This window comes from Poecilia reticulata, linkage group LG23 (assembly GCF_000633615.1).
Source record: "Poecilia reticulata strain Guanapo linkage group LG23, Guppy_female_1.0+MT, whole genome shotgun sequence".
NCBI classification, from domain to species: Eukaryota; Metazoa; Chordata; class Actinopteri; order Cyprinodontiformes; family Poeciliidae; genus Poecilia; species Poecilia reticulata.
The window spans coordinates 14,926,248-14,943,325 of NC_024353.1; the positions used below are offsets into that span (position 1 = coordinate 14,926,248).

Genomic DNA, 17,078 nt, shown 5'->3' on the forward strand with positions numbered 1-17,078 from the left:
GTTCCCCCTATGTTAAAATCACCCATCAGATACTGTTCCCCTTGTTTTACAGTGGGGGAACGGTATCTGATGGGCGAAATATGGCCATCAGATAGGGTTCCCCCACTGTAAAACAAGGGGAACGGTATCTGATCATATTTATATTTTTAAACTGCATACTATACAAAGCGCTTCTCTGTCACCTAATTATCGAGCCAAAGTCGTGAAAACTTATATTTTCTTGTGGTGAGGCGCAAAATGACTCACTTTTCTCAACACGTTAGGCGCTTCCAACACCACGCATGCGCACAGCAGATAGGACAGCGGAACCAATCGAGTCTGTGAACGTCAGCTCAGGTCTTGAGAGTCGTACGTTAACGCCACTGCCATCGTCTATGTGGCTCTATGTGGCAGCAGAGCGATAGAAGCTCCTTAATTTCTGTGCAGTGTGGACTTGTTTCAACCGTTTTACGAAACAAACTGGATTCAGTGGCATTACCTTTCACAGGTAAGGATTAAAGATCAGAATTACTTGGCTTTGCAGCCAGAAATTCGCTTATAAACAACCGAGAAATATTTCCTATGTTGCTAAATTGGCCCGAAGGAACCGCTGATTGTTAGCGTAGCAGCTAACGTTTTCCTGAGTTGTTTATAAGCGAATTTCTGGCTGCAAAGTCAAGCAATTCTTAGATTTCATCCTTATCTGTGAAAGGTAATGCCAATGAATCCAGTGTGTTTCATAAAACGGTTGAAACAAGTCCACACAACACAGGACTTAAGGAGCCCCGATCGCTCTGATGCCACATAGAAGATGGCGGTGCCGCAACGTTCGACTCAGCGCTCCATGAGGCATCTACATATTTATGTCTATGCTGGGAGTAGATGTAATTTTTAATACAGATTTTATAGTTAAACGAACTTAAAACAAAAAGTCAGCATCAATGTAAAATTCTAAATATATCGAAGGGGTCATGAAAATTTTCACGCCTTTTGAAAAATTTACTACCAAGTTAAATTCTATTTGTTACCTTTTACTAGTCTTAATTTGAGCTAATTTAATTTACTACTTTTTATTACCTTTTACTACCGCACAGAAACCCTGTTTTCTGGAAGTTTGTTCCAGATTTGTGGAGCATAGTAGCTGAATGCTGATTCTCCATGTTTAGTTCTGGTTCTGGGGACTCAGAGCAGAACCAGAAGACCTGAGAGGTCTGGAAGGTTGATACAACAACAACAACAGAACTTTAATGTATTGTGGTGCTAAACCGTTCAGTGATTTATAAACTAACAAAAGTATTTTAAAGTCTGTTCTCTGAGCTACAGGGAGCCAGTGGAAGGACTTTTGAACCGGTGTTATGTGCTCTATCTTCTTGGTTTTAGTGAGGATGCWAGCAGCAGCGTTCTGGATCAGATACRTTTTATTAGGCATGCCTTTGAGGACACTGATCCACTAATKGATGMRAKGAAGATGAGTATCTCTAGATSTTGCCYAGACATTAGTCYTTTAATCCTGGAAATGTTGWTCAGGTGATRGAAGGYTGACTTTGTAACTGTCTTTATGTGACTMTGAAGGTTCAGAGTCATCTGTTTCACTGTACCCAATWTTCAGGACTGATCACTAGTTTCCAGTGGTAACTCTAGATCATTTGTTGACTCTACATTGTTCCTCTTTAGCTCCAAAGACAATAACTTCAGTTTTGTTTCTGTTCAGCTGGAGAAAGTTATGGCACATCCACACGTTCATCTGTTCTAAGTGTTTCTTCAGGGCTTGGATGGGTTCAGARTCACCTGGTGACACCGTCATGTAGAGCTGCGTATCAAAACCTCCAAAGTAGAGCTTTGGGTAAATAGGATGGAAAATAAATTGTTGTGTAACTTATAAAATGTATCATAGTGGCAGCCCCCTGGATAGAGACAAAAGGAATGTTTATGATGCACTTGTTTTAAATTACCTTTGTTTCTTTATTATCCGTTTTATCTAATTCCATCAATACATGCATTCTTCACACCAATAGACTGGAAATGTACATGTGCATGTTTTTTGTTTTTATGTTTTTGTCTTTTAATGCAGAGTGGAATCAAGACCCCCCTGCTAAACGAAGGCCGGGCTTCCAGAAACCGTTTCCTCATGAAGTCCAGCTTCATCCTTCTCTTCATGGTTTTATTTGTGGTATCGTTCGTGCTGTACTACATGGACTTCAACGATCAGAACAGCTTTATATCCGGCGGGGTGAGCATTTGACATATTTTGTTCATTTGTTCTAATTTCATAAGCAGCATTCCTAAAGTTCTAGAACTTTGTTCATTGACTTTTTCCTGCTTTTGCTCTGAACCTCTGTCTTAGGGTGACCATGTTTTGATTTAGATAAAAAGAGAAACATTTGTGCAGATTCTGAAATACTTTAAGGAAAAATGTAACATTATTGGCCAATATTAGTCATTTTTTTAACGGTCTGAAACTATGTCGATATTAACAGCCAACATTTATTTTCATGTTGTTGGTGTTTATGTGTTTCAGTAGCAGATTGGAGGGCTAGCAGATTGTCCATGTGGTATTTATTCAGTTATGTGACATTTATGATAATGCATCACAGGATTTTGGTGTGTCTAACTGAACCAGAGAAGCAATGTAGGCAGAGTGGATGCTGTTAAAAGTGTTTGGAAATATATACAATATTTAAGATATTTGTAAGCAATGCCATAATAACAGGATTGGTATCAATCAATGCATCCCTCATGATCACTCTTCTGTAGCTTAGAAAATCCAGCTTTAACAAAAATTATACAAAAATCTGAAAATATATTCAATAAAAATAAACCCACAATAGTCTCAAAAAGACACAGTTTCCATTTTTTTTACATTCCAGACATTAGTTTTCGTCATTGTACACCTCAGTGAATTTAATAGATGAACTCTCACTCTGCCATTTTAAAGTCTTTGTGTCCATGTAACTTTCGCAATACCTTTATCTCCCTCAGAAACACATAATCACTATGTCCACGTCACTGTTTGCTCCGCCACCCACTTTGCGGCAGCCGCCCAAATGAGGGAAATTTATTTGTTGCCCATCTGTCAATGAGTAGCGCTCCACTTACCCTTTGTAAATATCATCAGATGAGAACTAACCAAGCTGTGGTTCCGGGAGAGGCTTTGGTATCCCATGTCAGTTTAAGTAAACCAATTCATCCCCTGAAGAAGGAAGTTAACTCAGACATTTTCATCAATTAAAGAGAACCCGTCTGTCCCCCCAGAAGCTCTGGACAGAACGGAAAAAGTGAACATCATGTCAAAGGAAAAGAAGACATTTGGTCACTCTAAACTCTCTGTCCTCTGCACACGTCCGAATCATCTCATCCTTGTTTTTCTAACCATCTCTAACCAATTTCTCTTGATAATTTGGTGAAAATCTTAACTCTCATTTTAACACCCTCTTGCTGCCATCTTGTTTGTGCCACTGGTCCGACATCTTGAAATCCTTTTTGTCACGGTGGCAGCAAATGTTCTGGTTTACCCTTCCACCGGTCTATCAAGACTGACCATTTCTTTTCTTGTTCTGACACACCTCCACTTCTAAGACTGAGTATTAGATTAAGGGTGTGTACATTGTTTTGTGCAACTAATCTGTTGTAGGATATATTTGAACTTATGCGTTGTCTTTTGATTTCACAGAAATTCAGGATTTTCAGAAAGGTGTGTACATACTCCATCCATTTTGCTTTCTTTAATCAATATGTCTGTCTTATCTTAAGCTCAAAAGGAAACGCCTGTAAAGATAGACAGAACAGGAATAATGATCAAACAGTGACCAAATAAACATTTTGTGCACTTTCCAAACCAGGTAAACTAAATTTATCATTTAAAAAAAAATTTTTTTCAAAGCCTTATTCCTGATTCAAAAAGTTTGGTATTTGTTTTAAATCTTAGCTTAAAATCAACTTTAAACTTCAGCTTGATTTTTTTTCTTTCTTTCTTTTTTATTTTATGCAAGAAGTTATTTAAATCTGTTCCACCTACAATTTCTCAACGATGTAAACTGTGACAACGCAACTGTCATGTCGTTGGTTGTGTAGAGTAAATTAGATAAATATTTAATAAAAAAAAAAAAAAGACATTCAGAAATCAACAGCACACAGGGAGCCAGAGCAGAACAAAAAAAAAATAATACGGGAACAGGGACAAAAGTCAGCGGGGTGAAACGGGAAAATAAAAATTATATTGGTTAATAAAACTATTGATTATTCAAACTACTCTTTAACCAAGACGAGTTCTACCTTTGCGGTTTTGTATTGATGTGAAATACTAATTTACAAATACATTTACTCAACATAGCATTTATAGCATTTATTTTATGTTTAGTTTTTCTTTGTGTTTTGAATCCAAACAGTTACTGAATCAAATTATGAAGCAAAGCTGCATTGTCTTAGACACGGTTAAAGTTTAGTTGTCCTAGTTGGAATTTCTGAGCTTTTTCACGTTAGCATTTTTTAGCTTGAGATAGAGTTTCAGTGAGGTTACAGACAATCAGGAGGGTCTATATTTATAATTTCATCTGAGAGTTGATCAGAATATTTTTTTAAATGTATTCAGAACTGAAGTGGAAATTCTAAAATGTAGAAAAAACAAAACAAASAAACAAAGGTACTTCATTCTTGACTTTAAGACAGAGGATTGTAATATTTTTGTTAAAAGCATTTAGAGGAACTGAACAGAATTGTCTTAACAACAACAGGACAGGAAATGTCACACAAAAAGTTACGCATGTTTCATTGTCACATGGAGATCACAACTTTCTAAAGTAATCAGTATTTTCAAAGTAAAACTGATTGTAGGGCACTTCATGTGTACAAACTCTAAACTTTCTTCTTGTTTAAGACAAAATTTGCCTCTTTACCTCAGTTAACTAACAGAATATCTATGAACATGGCGCCGGTACCCACCACCATCACTCCGTTACGTCCCACTGAGCCGGCCAGCTCCTGCTCCTTCCACTCTGCATCACCTGAAAACGCCACAGAGGTCAACTTGTTGAAGGAGTCCATCGCCTGGCCTGAAACACCGTCTGTACCACCTGGCTTTTCCCTGAATGACACCAGTGATCCCGCTCACAGCACCTTCACCATTCTCCCACGGAGAGGAGGGGGAAGTTGGCACGTTGGGGATCAGCTGGAGGTTCTGATAAAAGTCTCTGACTTCGGCGGTCGCCCCAGGAAGTCTGGGGGAGACTTGCTGTACGCTCGGCTGCAGAACCGTGCTGTGTTTGCAGGCGTGGCGGGGAAAGTGTTTGATCATCGCAACGGTTCCTACACCGCTGTGTTCTCTTTACTCTGGGAAGGAGACGCACAAGTTGAGGTGAGACTCAGAAGTTTTAATGACAAGTGTTGCAGTAAAGTGTTTCAGCTAAGACCTCCTTTGTCACCTTGGTTTTACTTTTCATTAGGAAACAGTAAAAAGCTTTGAATAAAGAAATAGAACTTAAATGTGAAAGTTTGAAGCAGGCTTTCCAATCATAAACATCGAGTACATGTTTTGTTTTTTAGTGTCTAATTATGACTTTGCTGTGAAAAAGTATGTTCTCCCTTAAATGTAGTTTCAGTTTATGGTTTTTGCAACTCTGGTAAATGAATAACGGTTCTTAAATGGGGAATTTGTATCTGTAGTGAAACATCACACTTCTAAATAGAAATTATGAGATTAACTGATAACGTTCAGATTATCATGAGAAACAGGAGAATCCATAAGGAGGCAAATCACTGAACATACAATAATGTAATTTATAATAATGTTTGGTTTAATGTCTCTGTTTTTTGTTCCGTCTTTGTTCCTAAAAGGTGTCCTTGGTTCACCCCAGTGAGGGAATCACAGTCTTGGCCAAAGTGACCCAAGAGTATCCAGACAGAGCACATTTTCGAAGCGTCTTTCGCTCAGGCTCCATCTCAGAGACGGTTACATGCAACGTGTGCCTCAAGGGTCCCAAAGAGAAGCTGTGTAACTACACCGACCTCCACACTGGTGAGCCCTGGTTCTGCTACAAGCCAAACAAACTGACCTGCGACAAAAGGATCACCCACGTCAAAGGAGGATTCAGTTTCAAACCAGAATCCAATGAAAATCAGCTCTTTCAGCGGTGAGTGCAACTGTATGTTTGTACTCAACCATTCTGGCCCTGCTCTGCAGAAACCTCTTGAACCTGGCCTCCATGGGGCCCCAAGTGGAATTTGGTTTTGGGGCCGTCTAGTTCTGCTAACAATGTGGACTGGCTGCAGTCAGAAGTCCGATCATTAGATCAACTTATTGCATCTCTGGCCGTGCTGTTCACCTTATATACATGTATAATAGGATACATTTATTGGCCAACTGATTTATCGACCAGTTGATTTCTGGGCACCGTTTTCCTTAATTTTGGGGGATTATGATTGGCCGATACTTACACGTGAAGTCCATCTTATCGCCTAATCTTATCTTTGTCAGCAAAGGTTTAAATATCAGTCTCTGTTCTCTTCTGCTCTGCAGTGAGAGGTTTGACTGACAGACCGGCCCACCAGGTCAGGTCTGCACGTTTACAGTTAACAATATTCCTCCCACTGTTGCCAACTCAGTGGCCTTCTTGCTATATTTAGCGACATTTCAGACAAAAATAATTGGTATTGGCCAAAATCAAAATCGACAGGTCAGGCTTTTTAAAGATCAGTAACCAGGGATCGGCCAGAAAACTGCAATCGGCGCAGCCCTACACACATATTCATGACATTCTTTGATTAAATACATTTCTTTTAAGCATTACTCCAATAGCTAAAAATGTAATTTATATCAGGCGAGTCTTTTTTCAACTTAGAAGTTGATGTAAAAATAATGTTTTTAGCCACAAAATGATTATGCTCAGCAGCAAACAACATATCCCCAACTACGGCATAGACTAGCTCATCGATGTAGCAGATATGTAGCCTGACATAAAAACATTTTGGTAGACAATGTCAAACATTGAGAAGTTTTAATTATCGTCATCAAACACATCATTTTGAAGCCAAAAATACCTCAGAAATATACAGAGCCAAGCAAGAGAATCAACTCATTTCAAGTTAAAACTCAGTTTCACACAAACACAGAGGCCCTAGCATAAATGTTTGGCTGTTGAACTGGATCATTCCAGGTCGCTATCGAGCTAATTTTCTATTGGCAGCTTTACAAATCTGTTACATTACTTTACCAAGGCCTTTATCTTGGCTTTTTTTCTATTCTTTCTCTCTTTCTTCTCTCCCTCGCTGAAGGATAAGTACTTTTTTGAGACATTGTTAACTTCTGACCGCAGCTTTGGACGTTTGGACGCTCTGCTCATTGCAGCTCATGTTACCGGCGAAGCGTGCCGTACCTACCGCGGCCACCAGGGGTCCCCAAGAGCAATTTTTTTTTTTTCTTTTTATCAATAAAATAATGATTTCTACATATATTATCAAATATATTATTGTAAAAATAAATCACTTCATAGTGAAATTGTCTATTTTTGATATTATAATGACAGAAATTATTACTGAAAAAAAAAAGTCAGCTTCACTGAGGGGGCCCCTTAGTGGCCCTGGGGTCCTAAGTGGCTGCTTAGTTTACTTATGCCTTGGGTCGGCCCTGTGGTTAATGCAGTAATGAAAGGCAACCCCATCCCTAAGTGGCTCAAAAATAATTCTATATAATCACAGGTTTAGTGTGGTCTACTCAAAGTTTGGGCTCAAATCTTTTTGACAGAAGTCTAACAAGACAAAGTGGAACTTTTTGGTGCACATCTTTTTTTTTATATGCATTTTATCTTGTATAAAATGATCCCAGTCAAACGTAGTTCTGTTGGTGGGATCCCCTGGACCTGGTTCTGAATTTAACCAACACCGTGAATAGCTCTCTTTTCAGAAAATCTTAAAGGAGAATGTCTCATCAGATAAGTTTAAGTTTTCAGTTTAATCTTGTACATCTTCTGTACTATGTAGTAGTAGAATACTGCAAAACATTCCTTGTTAAAAAGAGAACAACTTTGGCTCTGAAAGACCTCAGGCATYAACTGATGTTTGAAAAATCTGGACCTTTTAGTGCCAAAAACAGAAAAAGAAAGCAGGCACCATCTCTCTRCACCTCCGTAGCGAGACATGGTGATGATATAGATCGTCTTTAGYACCAACAGAATACATCAAAAGAGAGGCATGTTGGTTTCTGGACCGTCACTCTGAGGTTTTGTAAATTCCTCTTCACCTGMATTCTGTTGCTGARTATAATTTGAAATGGGAGACCCAGTTGGAATAAGAAACATGYAGATAGTTGTATCAGCAAAGGGACAAAAGAAAAGGCAGGYACTAGGATTACAACACAGAATGTGTAAAAGACTCCATATCTCATGACATTCTATCATTGGTTCATCTTTGCTGCAGTGGTGTCAACATGAAAGTCTCCATTCCATCATCAGGACCTTCCAGCATCAACATTTTACCCAAACTTAAAGGTAAAAGTCAATGTCTAGTTACTTCCATCATACAAGATTGATCAGCTGTCTTTATCAAAACATCCTTTTTTCTTTTGTTTCCATTTGTGAAGGTTTGATGACTAATTTCATTCTGTTTGTATAGCACATTTCAGCAACAAGGCAGTTCAAAGTGCTTATGAAAACCTTAAAAAGATAWAATGATAAATAAAAAAACCTCCCAAAAAAYAAAACCGAGTCTGTAGTAAATTTGCTGRACTAATAGAAGAAAGAGAGACACTTAGAGGATATAAACACAAAACTTAAAAACCGGACTCCTGAGTGACAGAACATATTACATCTTGCACAGCCCACAAATTAAAAATTCTGCCATGATGTGTGTAGGAGTGGACGCAATCGCAGCTGTAGACGTTACATATTATGGATATTTTAATGACAAAAATCAGCTAACAATCTAAAATCCAGGGGTACAAGGAAATCTAAGGCAAGGCAAACTGGAGACACGAGGGTAACAAAGGTAGTGACAAGAAGAGTGACGAGCAAAGTGATGAGACAGACTGGCAAGTTGTGACTGAAATAGAGGAGCTTAAATACTGGGAGGTAGCAAATGGAACAATGGGCGACGCTAAATGAGATAACTGATAGCAGGTGTGAGTGGTTGGCACAGGCGCAAGCTGAGGGGTGGGGAGAAGGAAGGCTAAGGAGAAGTAGTGGGAATAATACTAAAGAAACACTAAGACTAAAGAAAACCTGATAAACTAGAAGAGAAAAAGACCTGAGGGAAAACATGAACAATCCCAAACAGAAACAAAGCTGATCTAACAACAACTACGGAACATAGAGCTAGAGTAACTAGAAGGACGTCAGTCCTTCTAGTTACAAAGAACAAAGAAATAACCTAACTAGATTCACTAAGGAGAGATGGACATAAATCAGACAAAAAGTGGAAAAATAAGAAAACTAGAAACACTACAGGGGGAACTAGAAGGATAACCTAACTAGGATTACTAAAGGAAGATGGGTATGGATGGAGATGCATCAGAACTCAACCTAAAGTAACCAGATAGGAAAAACTAGGAACATTATGGGGGCAAGCTAGAAGGACTTAGTAACTTAACTGGAACCACTAAAGAAAGGTAAACATGGACTCAGACATGTAAGAATAACAGAACCTAGGGGGATGAAATAAGCATGACTAGAAGGATAAATGAAAATAATCTAACTATAATCACTAAAGAATGATAAACATAGACTCAGACATCTAAGAATGTCTTAGTAAGAATAACAGAACCTAGAGCAGGGGTGGACGGCAGGGGTCGCTGGGCGGAAATTATTTCAAAAGGGGGGCGCTGGGATGCCTTTGGGGGGCGTTTGCTCCAAGGTAAACTTTACACCTTAAATGCACAACAATGCCAGTTTGGGATGGCAAGTTTAGACTGGGATTTTTCTGTTGTTTTAAAAGGTTTACGTCAGTTTGCTTTTCTTCATCAATATGCTCCTCGACCACTCCGCACCATAGTTGGTTTATAAAAAATAAAATAAAAGAAATTTAAAAACCGCGCACCTTGCGCAAAACTCTGAAACAGCAGTACCGGGACATAGAACCGAGCAACGAACAAACTAGATGTGAGTCATGATCAGGGAATCCGGCGGTGAACAGTGAAAAATCAATATGAGGGCAAATCAGGTGAAACATAATGATTAAGCAGCGCAGCAGGTGAATGGCATGATGAGTGAAGATTACTGGTGGTGAGCGTCAATACAAACGATAAAAAAACTAGCCACAGGAAAGAAACTAAAGAGGACATAGCAATGAACCAAGAGAGGATAAAACTAATCAAAGAAAACTAAATGGAAATGAATAAACTAAAAAACTAAAGTAAATACAGAGAAATAAACTGGTATGGCAAGACATTTCGAGCAATAATTAATGCAGAGGTCTGTATGGCAAGAACAAACAGACACTGTTTTCTGGTAAAAAGTACAGTAAAATAATATTGTTGAAGTGCCATGGGTTTGTTGAGACCACATCGGGTATTAAGAAGAAATATATTTTACAAGCGATAACAATAAGGAATGTATCACTTATTTATGTTTTTGATTAGATTTGATATATATATTTCTTCAATATTATTTTTTTCATGTCGATGTTAATGTCATGAGGCTGATGACTCCATGACACTTTCAGTCTGACTCATTAGGATTTGATTAAGAACCAGCTTTTGTTCTTATCCTACATTTTCTCTGATGGGGGGCGGTGAAGGACCTGGATAATGGATATGGGGGCTGTGGCCCAAAAAAGGTTGAGAAACACTGTTCTAAATGAAAATTAGCACTTTGTTCTTTAATTTCGAATTTTGACTTAAAATGATTCACTTCCTGTTGAAGAGCCCCCTGGTGGTTGAAGGAAAATCGACAGAAAAGCCGCACCAGTTTATAAGCCGCATGGTTCAAAGCGTGGGGAAAAAAAAGTAGCGGCTTATAGTCAGAAAAATACGGTAGACTATCTTGCATACTCTCTCAAAGTATCTTATATTTTCTTGTTTATGGCTAATTTTGCTGTATGCAAGAGGAAATTTCACAACAAAAATACAGAATAAATACAAATTCCTGACAAATTCCTTATTTTTTGTTAGATTATAAAATTCAAATTCAACCATAATAAGTGCTGCTTGCTTTCTATGTAGAGTATCTTGCATAGTCTCTCAAAGTATCTCATATTTTCTTGTTTATGGCAAATTTTGCAACAAAAATACAGAATAAATACAAATTACATAGTTTTACACAGCCAGCTTCCCTCCAACTGGATCACACACTGACAGAAGTTGGAGTTGAAATGACACCAAACTACTTCCAACCAGAGGCTCCTCAAACAGTCGCATTGCAGGTGTACCATTACATTTCCTGATAAAAGGAGTTATTCCAGTGAAATCCTAGAGGAAAAGTTTTGCTTTAGAACTAAGACAACCAGATTCCTCAAAAGCAGATACGTATGGTCCAACCATGGCAGATTGAAACTCTAGCCGCTCTCACCCAACGGCAGATATAGAACAACTCTTTGCCAGTCCGTCCAACCAGAAGAAATTAACAAAGTGTCAAGGCAACAAGGTTATTTATTAACCACCAGACCTCTACCAACAAACGACAGGTGAGGCAGCAGAAATTAACTTTCAGACAGTCTGGCAAGCACTTTTTACATCTTTCCAATTCTTTCTCTGGAACTCTTCTGACACCAGAAATATTTTCAAAACTTTTCATGCACTACCTTTCCCGTGTGTGATTACCTAGTAGTTTTGCTTGAAGAGTACTTCACAACTGTCCAACAAATAATGTCCTTTTTAAACGGCATTATTKATTTATCCAGGGTGAAGCGATCTCTTGAATCTTAGCATGAAGCTATTATGCTAGTAGAAGGTCAATCTGAATCTGTGCCCTGCCCCATATCACCTGGTGCAGCAGCAGAAACCTCTGTAGTAGAAGTTACTGGTGAAAGTAAAYATTTGCAAAGGTTARAGGTGWATAGCTACAATCAGTGACARAAGAAAGTTTTAACCTCCCTGTTTACCTTCCAGATGGAGCCAATGAAATAGTGAAGACTAAACCTGCTGGTTATTACTACCAGGGAGCGTGGCAAGCATTAGACGGCACCACAGTCCGTCAGTTTAACAACGCCACAGCGAGAACCCAGTGTCTGAAAGGGAAAGTGGTCCACCTCTATGGAGACTCCACTGTCAGACAATTTTTTGAATTTTTAATTCAAACAACCCCAGGTAGACACATGTCAGAAATGTCTGGCAAYGGCTGAAACTGCTTCACGCTGCAGTCTGATCTGCTCTCTCTTATAATTTCAGATCTCAAGACGTTTGACCTGAAARGTCCTGRRRMKGCAGGACCTTACATGGCCTTGGATTACAAWAACAACATCTTACTGACGTACCGATGCCATGGKACYCCCATYSTTTWCMCTCSCATGATGGCTGTTGAGACACGTCACATTGCYACTGAGTTGAGAACTGTGGCCGGAGGCCCCAACATCGTCATAGTGATTAGCGTCTGGGCACACTTCACCTCTTTCCCTATTGAGGTCTACATCAGACGTCTGCTAAACATAAAGAGGGCAGTGGTGGAGCTGTTGACCAGAGCTCCAGACACACTGGTCATCATCAGGACTTCTAATCCCAAAGGGTCCGTTCTCAATGAGATATGGACCACCAGTGACTGGTAYGCCCTGCAGTGTTATAAGGTCCTCAAGGAAATATTCAAAGGGGTGAACGTCCAGCTGCTGGACGCCTGGGAGATGTGCTTGGCCCACCACCTGCCTCACAGCCTCCACCCACAGCCTCCCATCATAAAGAACATGATCGATGTTGTTTTGTCACACACCTGTCCCCTCGGTGGAAAATCTAAAGGTGCAACAAAGCAGTCAGGAAAACAATGAAGTGGCAAATGGGACTGAAATAAAAAGGCAGCTACTCTACTCACACCTTGATGTCTTGTACAAAAGAAGTGAAACCCAATGATTCGGATGATTAAGTCAATTATCAACAAATAGAAGTATATTAAGTCAATTTTGCAAACAAATGATCAAAATAGACTGTTAAGAAGGAGTTGAGGAATCCACTACTGAGTTGAGAGTAGCTTTGGAGATTTCTCCACACAGTTGGGATTGACCAGAATATGTCTGTACTTAGTTACATTTCAAAGGATAAATACTAATGTGCCAATTTGTTGGCTTACACTGGTGATACTTGCTGTTGCTTGTGGATGTACACGCCCCTTTGTGAGCTACATGCTAAGGGGTAGCTGTTGTCTACATGTCTCTGTTCTCGTTAAGAACAACACTTAGTCGTTGTTAACCATAGCTGTGCTTTGTTGTGTTTTGACCACAATTCCTTTCGGCCTCCTTTTATAGAAATTTCAGATCCGTTTCTCTTAAATGGATTCTAAGTTCACCACTTAGCAGAAAGAAGTTCATGTTGTGCTCTGTCGCCCTTGTGTTTTACTGCTCGCTCGTAAACATCAGAGGAAATAAACCTGAAGAATCCTGTGGGAAATTTTCCACATGTAACCTCAGCGTGCGAGTGTTGCGAAATGTTCTGCATATCTGGTTTGGACGCACACACTAGTTTGGCATTTGATGACAAGTAATTAATGAGGCATAAAGAAACAAAGACCCATCCAGGTCTGCAGGTATGAGGTTGGACGTGTGTTTATGACGCACTGTAAATCACAATGATGACCTTATCTTTAAACAGACAGTTGCCATCTGTGATCTTTTACCTTTTTGTTCTTGTTCAAAGCTCCTTCAATATGACCAGTTCTTAAGAGATGATCGGCGCCACTGATTTGACCTTTTCTGTATGAAACTGTGTGAGCAGCAAAACTGAGAGAATAAGAGAGTTGGGATAAAACAAACTAAACTTTATTAAAAAAAACAAAAATTTTTTATAAAGTTAAACAGCTATGAATTAGTTTTGTACAACCTTACATCTGCCTATGTAAGCATTATACAAGGATCCATTCTATTGCTGTCTTTTGATGGTTATCAAGGTATTCAGACGTAAAAGCTCCAAAAAAATCCTAGCTTTCACTCGAGTTTATTTAAGGTTTAGTTTATTTTTAAAGTGAAAGTTTATACTCCATAAACCATCATTTATTTATTCTAAAAATGGTTTTCTGTTCTAAACTGAGCAATTTGATCTCTTGATTTATATTAATGTTCTACATGTTGTGATAGCTGGTAGCTCTGTTGCTGTGCACCAAGTTGTTCAAGTGTTTTCGGTTTTGATTTCTTATTTTGATTATTTACTTTATTTTCACTTTGTTCTTTCTGTAAGTTAAGTTATTTCTTGTTTGAGTGTTGGATTTTTTTTTCTGTTGGATTGAGTATTTATATCTTCCATTGTTTAGTCCTTATGTAATTTCAGTTATTTCTTGGTTAAATATTGGATTTGTTTTGTAGATTCACTATTTATTTGTGTATTTTGTTAGATTTCCTCTCCGTTCTGTTCTCTGTCTTTACTCTTACACTCAGTTTTCCTTTTGCTTCCCCATCTGCTAATCTTCCCCTCATTGTTCAGACATGCTGTTCTCCTGCAAGTCTTCTCTTGTTGTAGGTTTTACCCCCATATTTATTTATAAACTGAACTGAAACTCTGTTTTCTACTTTGCATTTTCTTCCAGCCCTAAATCCTCCATCTTAACAGTTCTGGGTTCAGATCCCTGTCTGGGTTCTTGCTGCTTGGCGTTTGGATATTTTCCTGTACTTTGAATGTCACAGAGATGAAACTCTCTGGCTTACTGAGGATTGTTTCGAAGGAGATTCATCATCCACCGAGCAGAAGATGCGTGGATGAAATATGCAATTAGGACAGATTGAAGAGACTTGACGGTTTTTGGATTGCACTTCTTCTTTAACGTTTTTCACTTTGAGCATAAAAATTGCGAATAAAGAATCAGATTTTTATTAGATATTTTGTTAGAAGCTATAACTTTGTGGTTTATACCTTCGGAGTGAAGATTATGAACTAAAGCTGGAGGAATCCAGCAATGATTGCAGCGCTTGATGTAATGCAGAGAAGGTCATGCAGTCACTTGAATCAGGTGATCTGGAAGGACGACTCGCAGCGACCACGGACCAGAATGTAAACTCAAATCCAGTGAGGAGGTGTGCTGGTATTAATGCCCTCCGTTTGGATGCTGCTGTTTGTTCAGCAATGTTGGGCTGAAAAGTTTACTGAGTGTTTCAAAATGCACACAACCAGAAACTATTGCAGGTTTCGTTTGAAAATGAGCAGCTGATTGTACCTACTGTAGGTAAAGAGCAACGGCTTGCAGTATCCATACTCCCTCCCTTTAATGAATTATGAATGTTTAATGAAGCGTAGCCAACAATAAATGCTGGTATGGTATCTATGATGGAGTGTTTCTGTCTTTCATTGCTGCCTGTCACTGAGGCGCCAAACCAATTTAAATATTTACACGTCACAGAGAACTGACATCTCTGTGAACATCCTGATCGTCAGGATGTCTGCAAGGTAAACAAGTGATGTGGTTAGCTGGAAATTCCTTTCTGTCATCTTAATCCATTAAGAATACATGAGATAAAAGGGTTTAATTATGTTGGTTTATTGCTTCCAGTGAAACGTCTCAAGTTACGGCATCCAAACCGTGCCAAAACTCCACCCTGCACTGTACTATGCAGCAAAAGAATCAGGTTCAATCACCGTGACTAATCCTGACAGCGTATTGGACTAAGATGTACAAAGCATTTTAAAAGATATAAGAAATAACAAATGCTCACTCTCTCTCAAATGAAAAACTTGAAAATGACAAAGCAATAAAGAGACGACAAAGAATAGATCCCATATTCAGCCTGTTAGGTCTGTCCTGCTTCATTTACTTTGAACAGCAGGTGAAAAATATATGTAAACGGTTCAGACGAATGAGGGCAGGATCATAAAGGAAGTAAAGAAAAAAAAGTAAGTCAAGTACAACACACATATATTAACATAACTTCAATTCTAATTTTGCTTCCTGTAGCCGCAGCTCATTGAAGATCAGTTATCTAAGACTTACCTTTTTGAAATAACGAAAGAAAAAAAGAACAGAGTAAAACCATCAATGATCCGTCTTCCTTACTGTGACGGTGAAAAAGAAAAAAACTGAACAAGATATGAATAAGATTTTTTCCTTTGAGTTTACTTTGTTCTCTTACGTTCTAATGAAAAGATAAAGCCTGATCAGTTAAGCAAACAAAGAGAACCCTGTCTTTTCTCTTTGTTGTTTTTTTTCTACCAAATTCACATTAAAGCCATTTTGTACTAAAGTACAAGTGAAGCTGCTGCACAAAGTAACAAGATGATATCAAGTATAAACAGAACAATATTGGTACATCCAGAATTTATACATATGTTTACATAAAGCATTACGTTTTATCACAATAAAAGTTTGATAAAAGTCTGGGAGAGTAAGTACAGAACACTTGTCAAACTACCTTGTGCATTTATCACCTTGTGGAAAATATTTCTGCCCACAAAGTCACTAACCTTTGTTGTTCAATGAGCCTCAAACCAAACTGGTTGCTTTATGACTTCAAGACAAACCAGAAACGAGTCCAATAAATGCAGGGCTAAACGACAGAAACAGAGCTGGAGACTAAATGTAACGTTGAAGCAGAACTATAATAATGAATCTGTCATGTTTCTGCTCCTTCCTGCAGATGTAAACACTGTAGAGCAGTGGTCCCCAAACTACGGCCCGCGGGCCGGATCCGGCCCCCTGAACAATACCAGAGAGCATTTAGATTTTTTTTCATATACCGTATTTTCCGGACCACAAGCCGTTTATATGCGGATTTTTCTTCAACCACCAGGGGGCTCTTTAGCAGGAAGTGAATCATTGGAAGTCTAGGTTACTTGCTGCCAACATTGAGCAAAATGAGTAAGAAACAGATCAGATGTCTTTGGAAAGTTTCTTTACAAAGGGGAAAATGCCCAGAGAAGAGACAGGAGAATGGATTTATCCAGGACCGGTAGGTGAGTCCCACATTACAACCCCGCTCTGCGTAACATGCGGCGACCGGCTGCTAATGAGGGAATGAAGCTTCAAGCTGCTTTGCCACGTAGAGACCAAGCAGGCTGT

At 38.9% G+C, this 17,078-nt stretch overlaps 1 protein-coding gene across 5 annotated transcripts in view; it reads left to right on the plus strand.

The window, feature by feature from the left end:
- LOC103459599 (NXPE family member 3-like) overlaps positions 1-15,353 on the plus strand; it is a 24,614-nt gene extending 9,261 nt beyond the window's left edge. Inside the window, exons 1-8 of one of the 5 annotated variants that reach the window (XM_008401304.1) lie at positions 747-828; positions 2,051-2,209; positions 3,650-3,670; positions 4,877-5,329; positions 5,809-6,104; positions 8,386-8,456; positions 12,008-12,205; positions 12,287-15,353. In XM_008401304.1, the coding sequence (XP_008399526.1) occupies positions 2,108-2,209; positions 3,650-3,670; positions 4,877-5,329; positions 5,809-6,104; positions 8,386-8,456; positions 12,008-12,205; positions 12,287-12,873 (1,728 nt within the window). In that variant the 5' untranslated portion in view covers positions 747-828; positions 2,051-2,107 and the 3' untranslated portion in view covers positions 12,874-15,353. Of the gene's footprint in view, positions 1-746; positions 864-1,488; positions 1,823-2,050; positions 2,210-3,649; positions 3,671-4,876; positions 5,330-5,808; positions 6,105-8,385; positions 8,457-12,007; positions 12,206-12,286 lie in introns of those variants that run through there. The other 4 variants (XM_008401298.1, XM_008401303.1, XM_008401299.1 and 1 more) reach the window with 4 other exon arrangements.
- Positions 15,354-17,078: the final 1,725 nt, after the last annotated feature.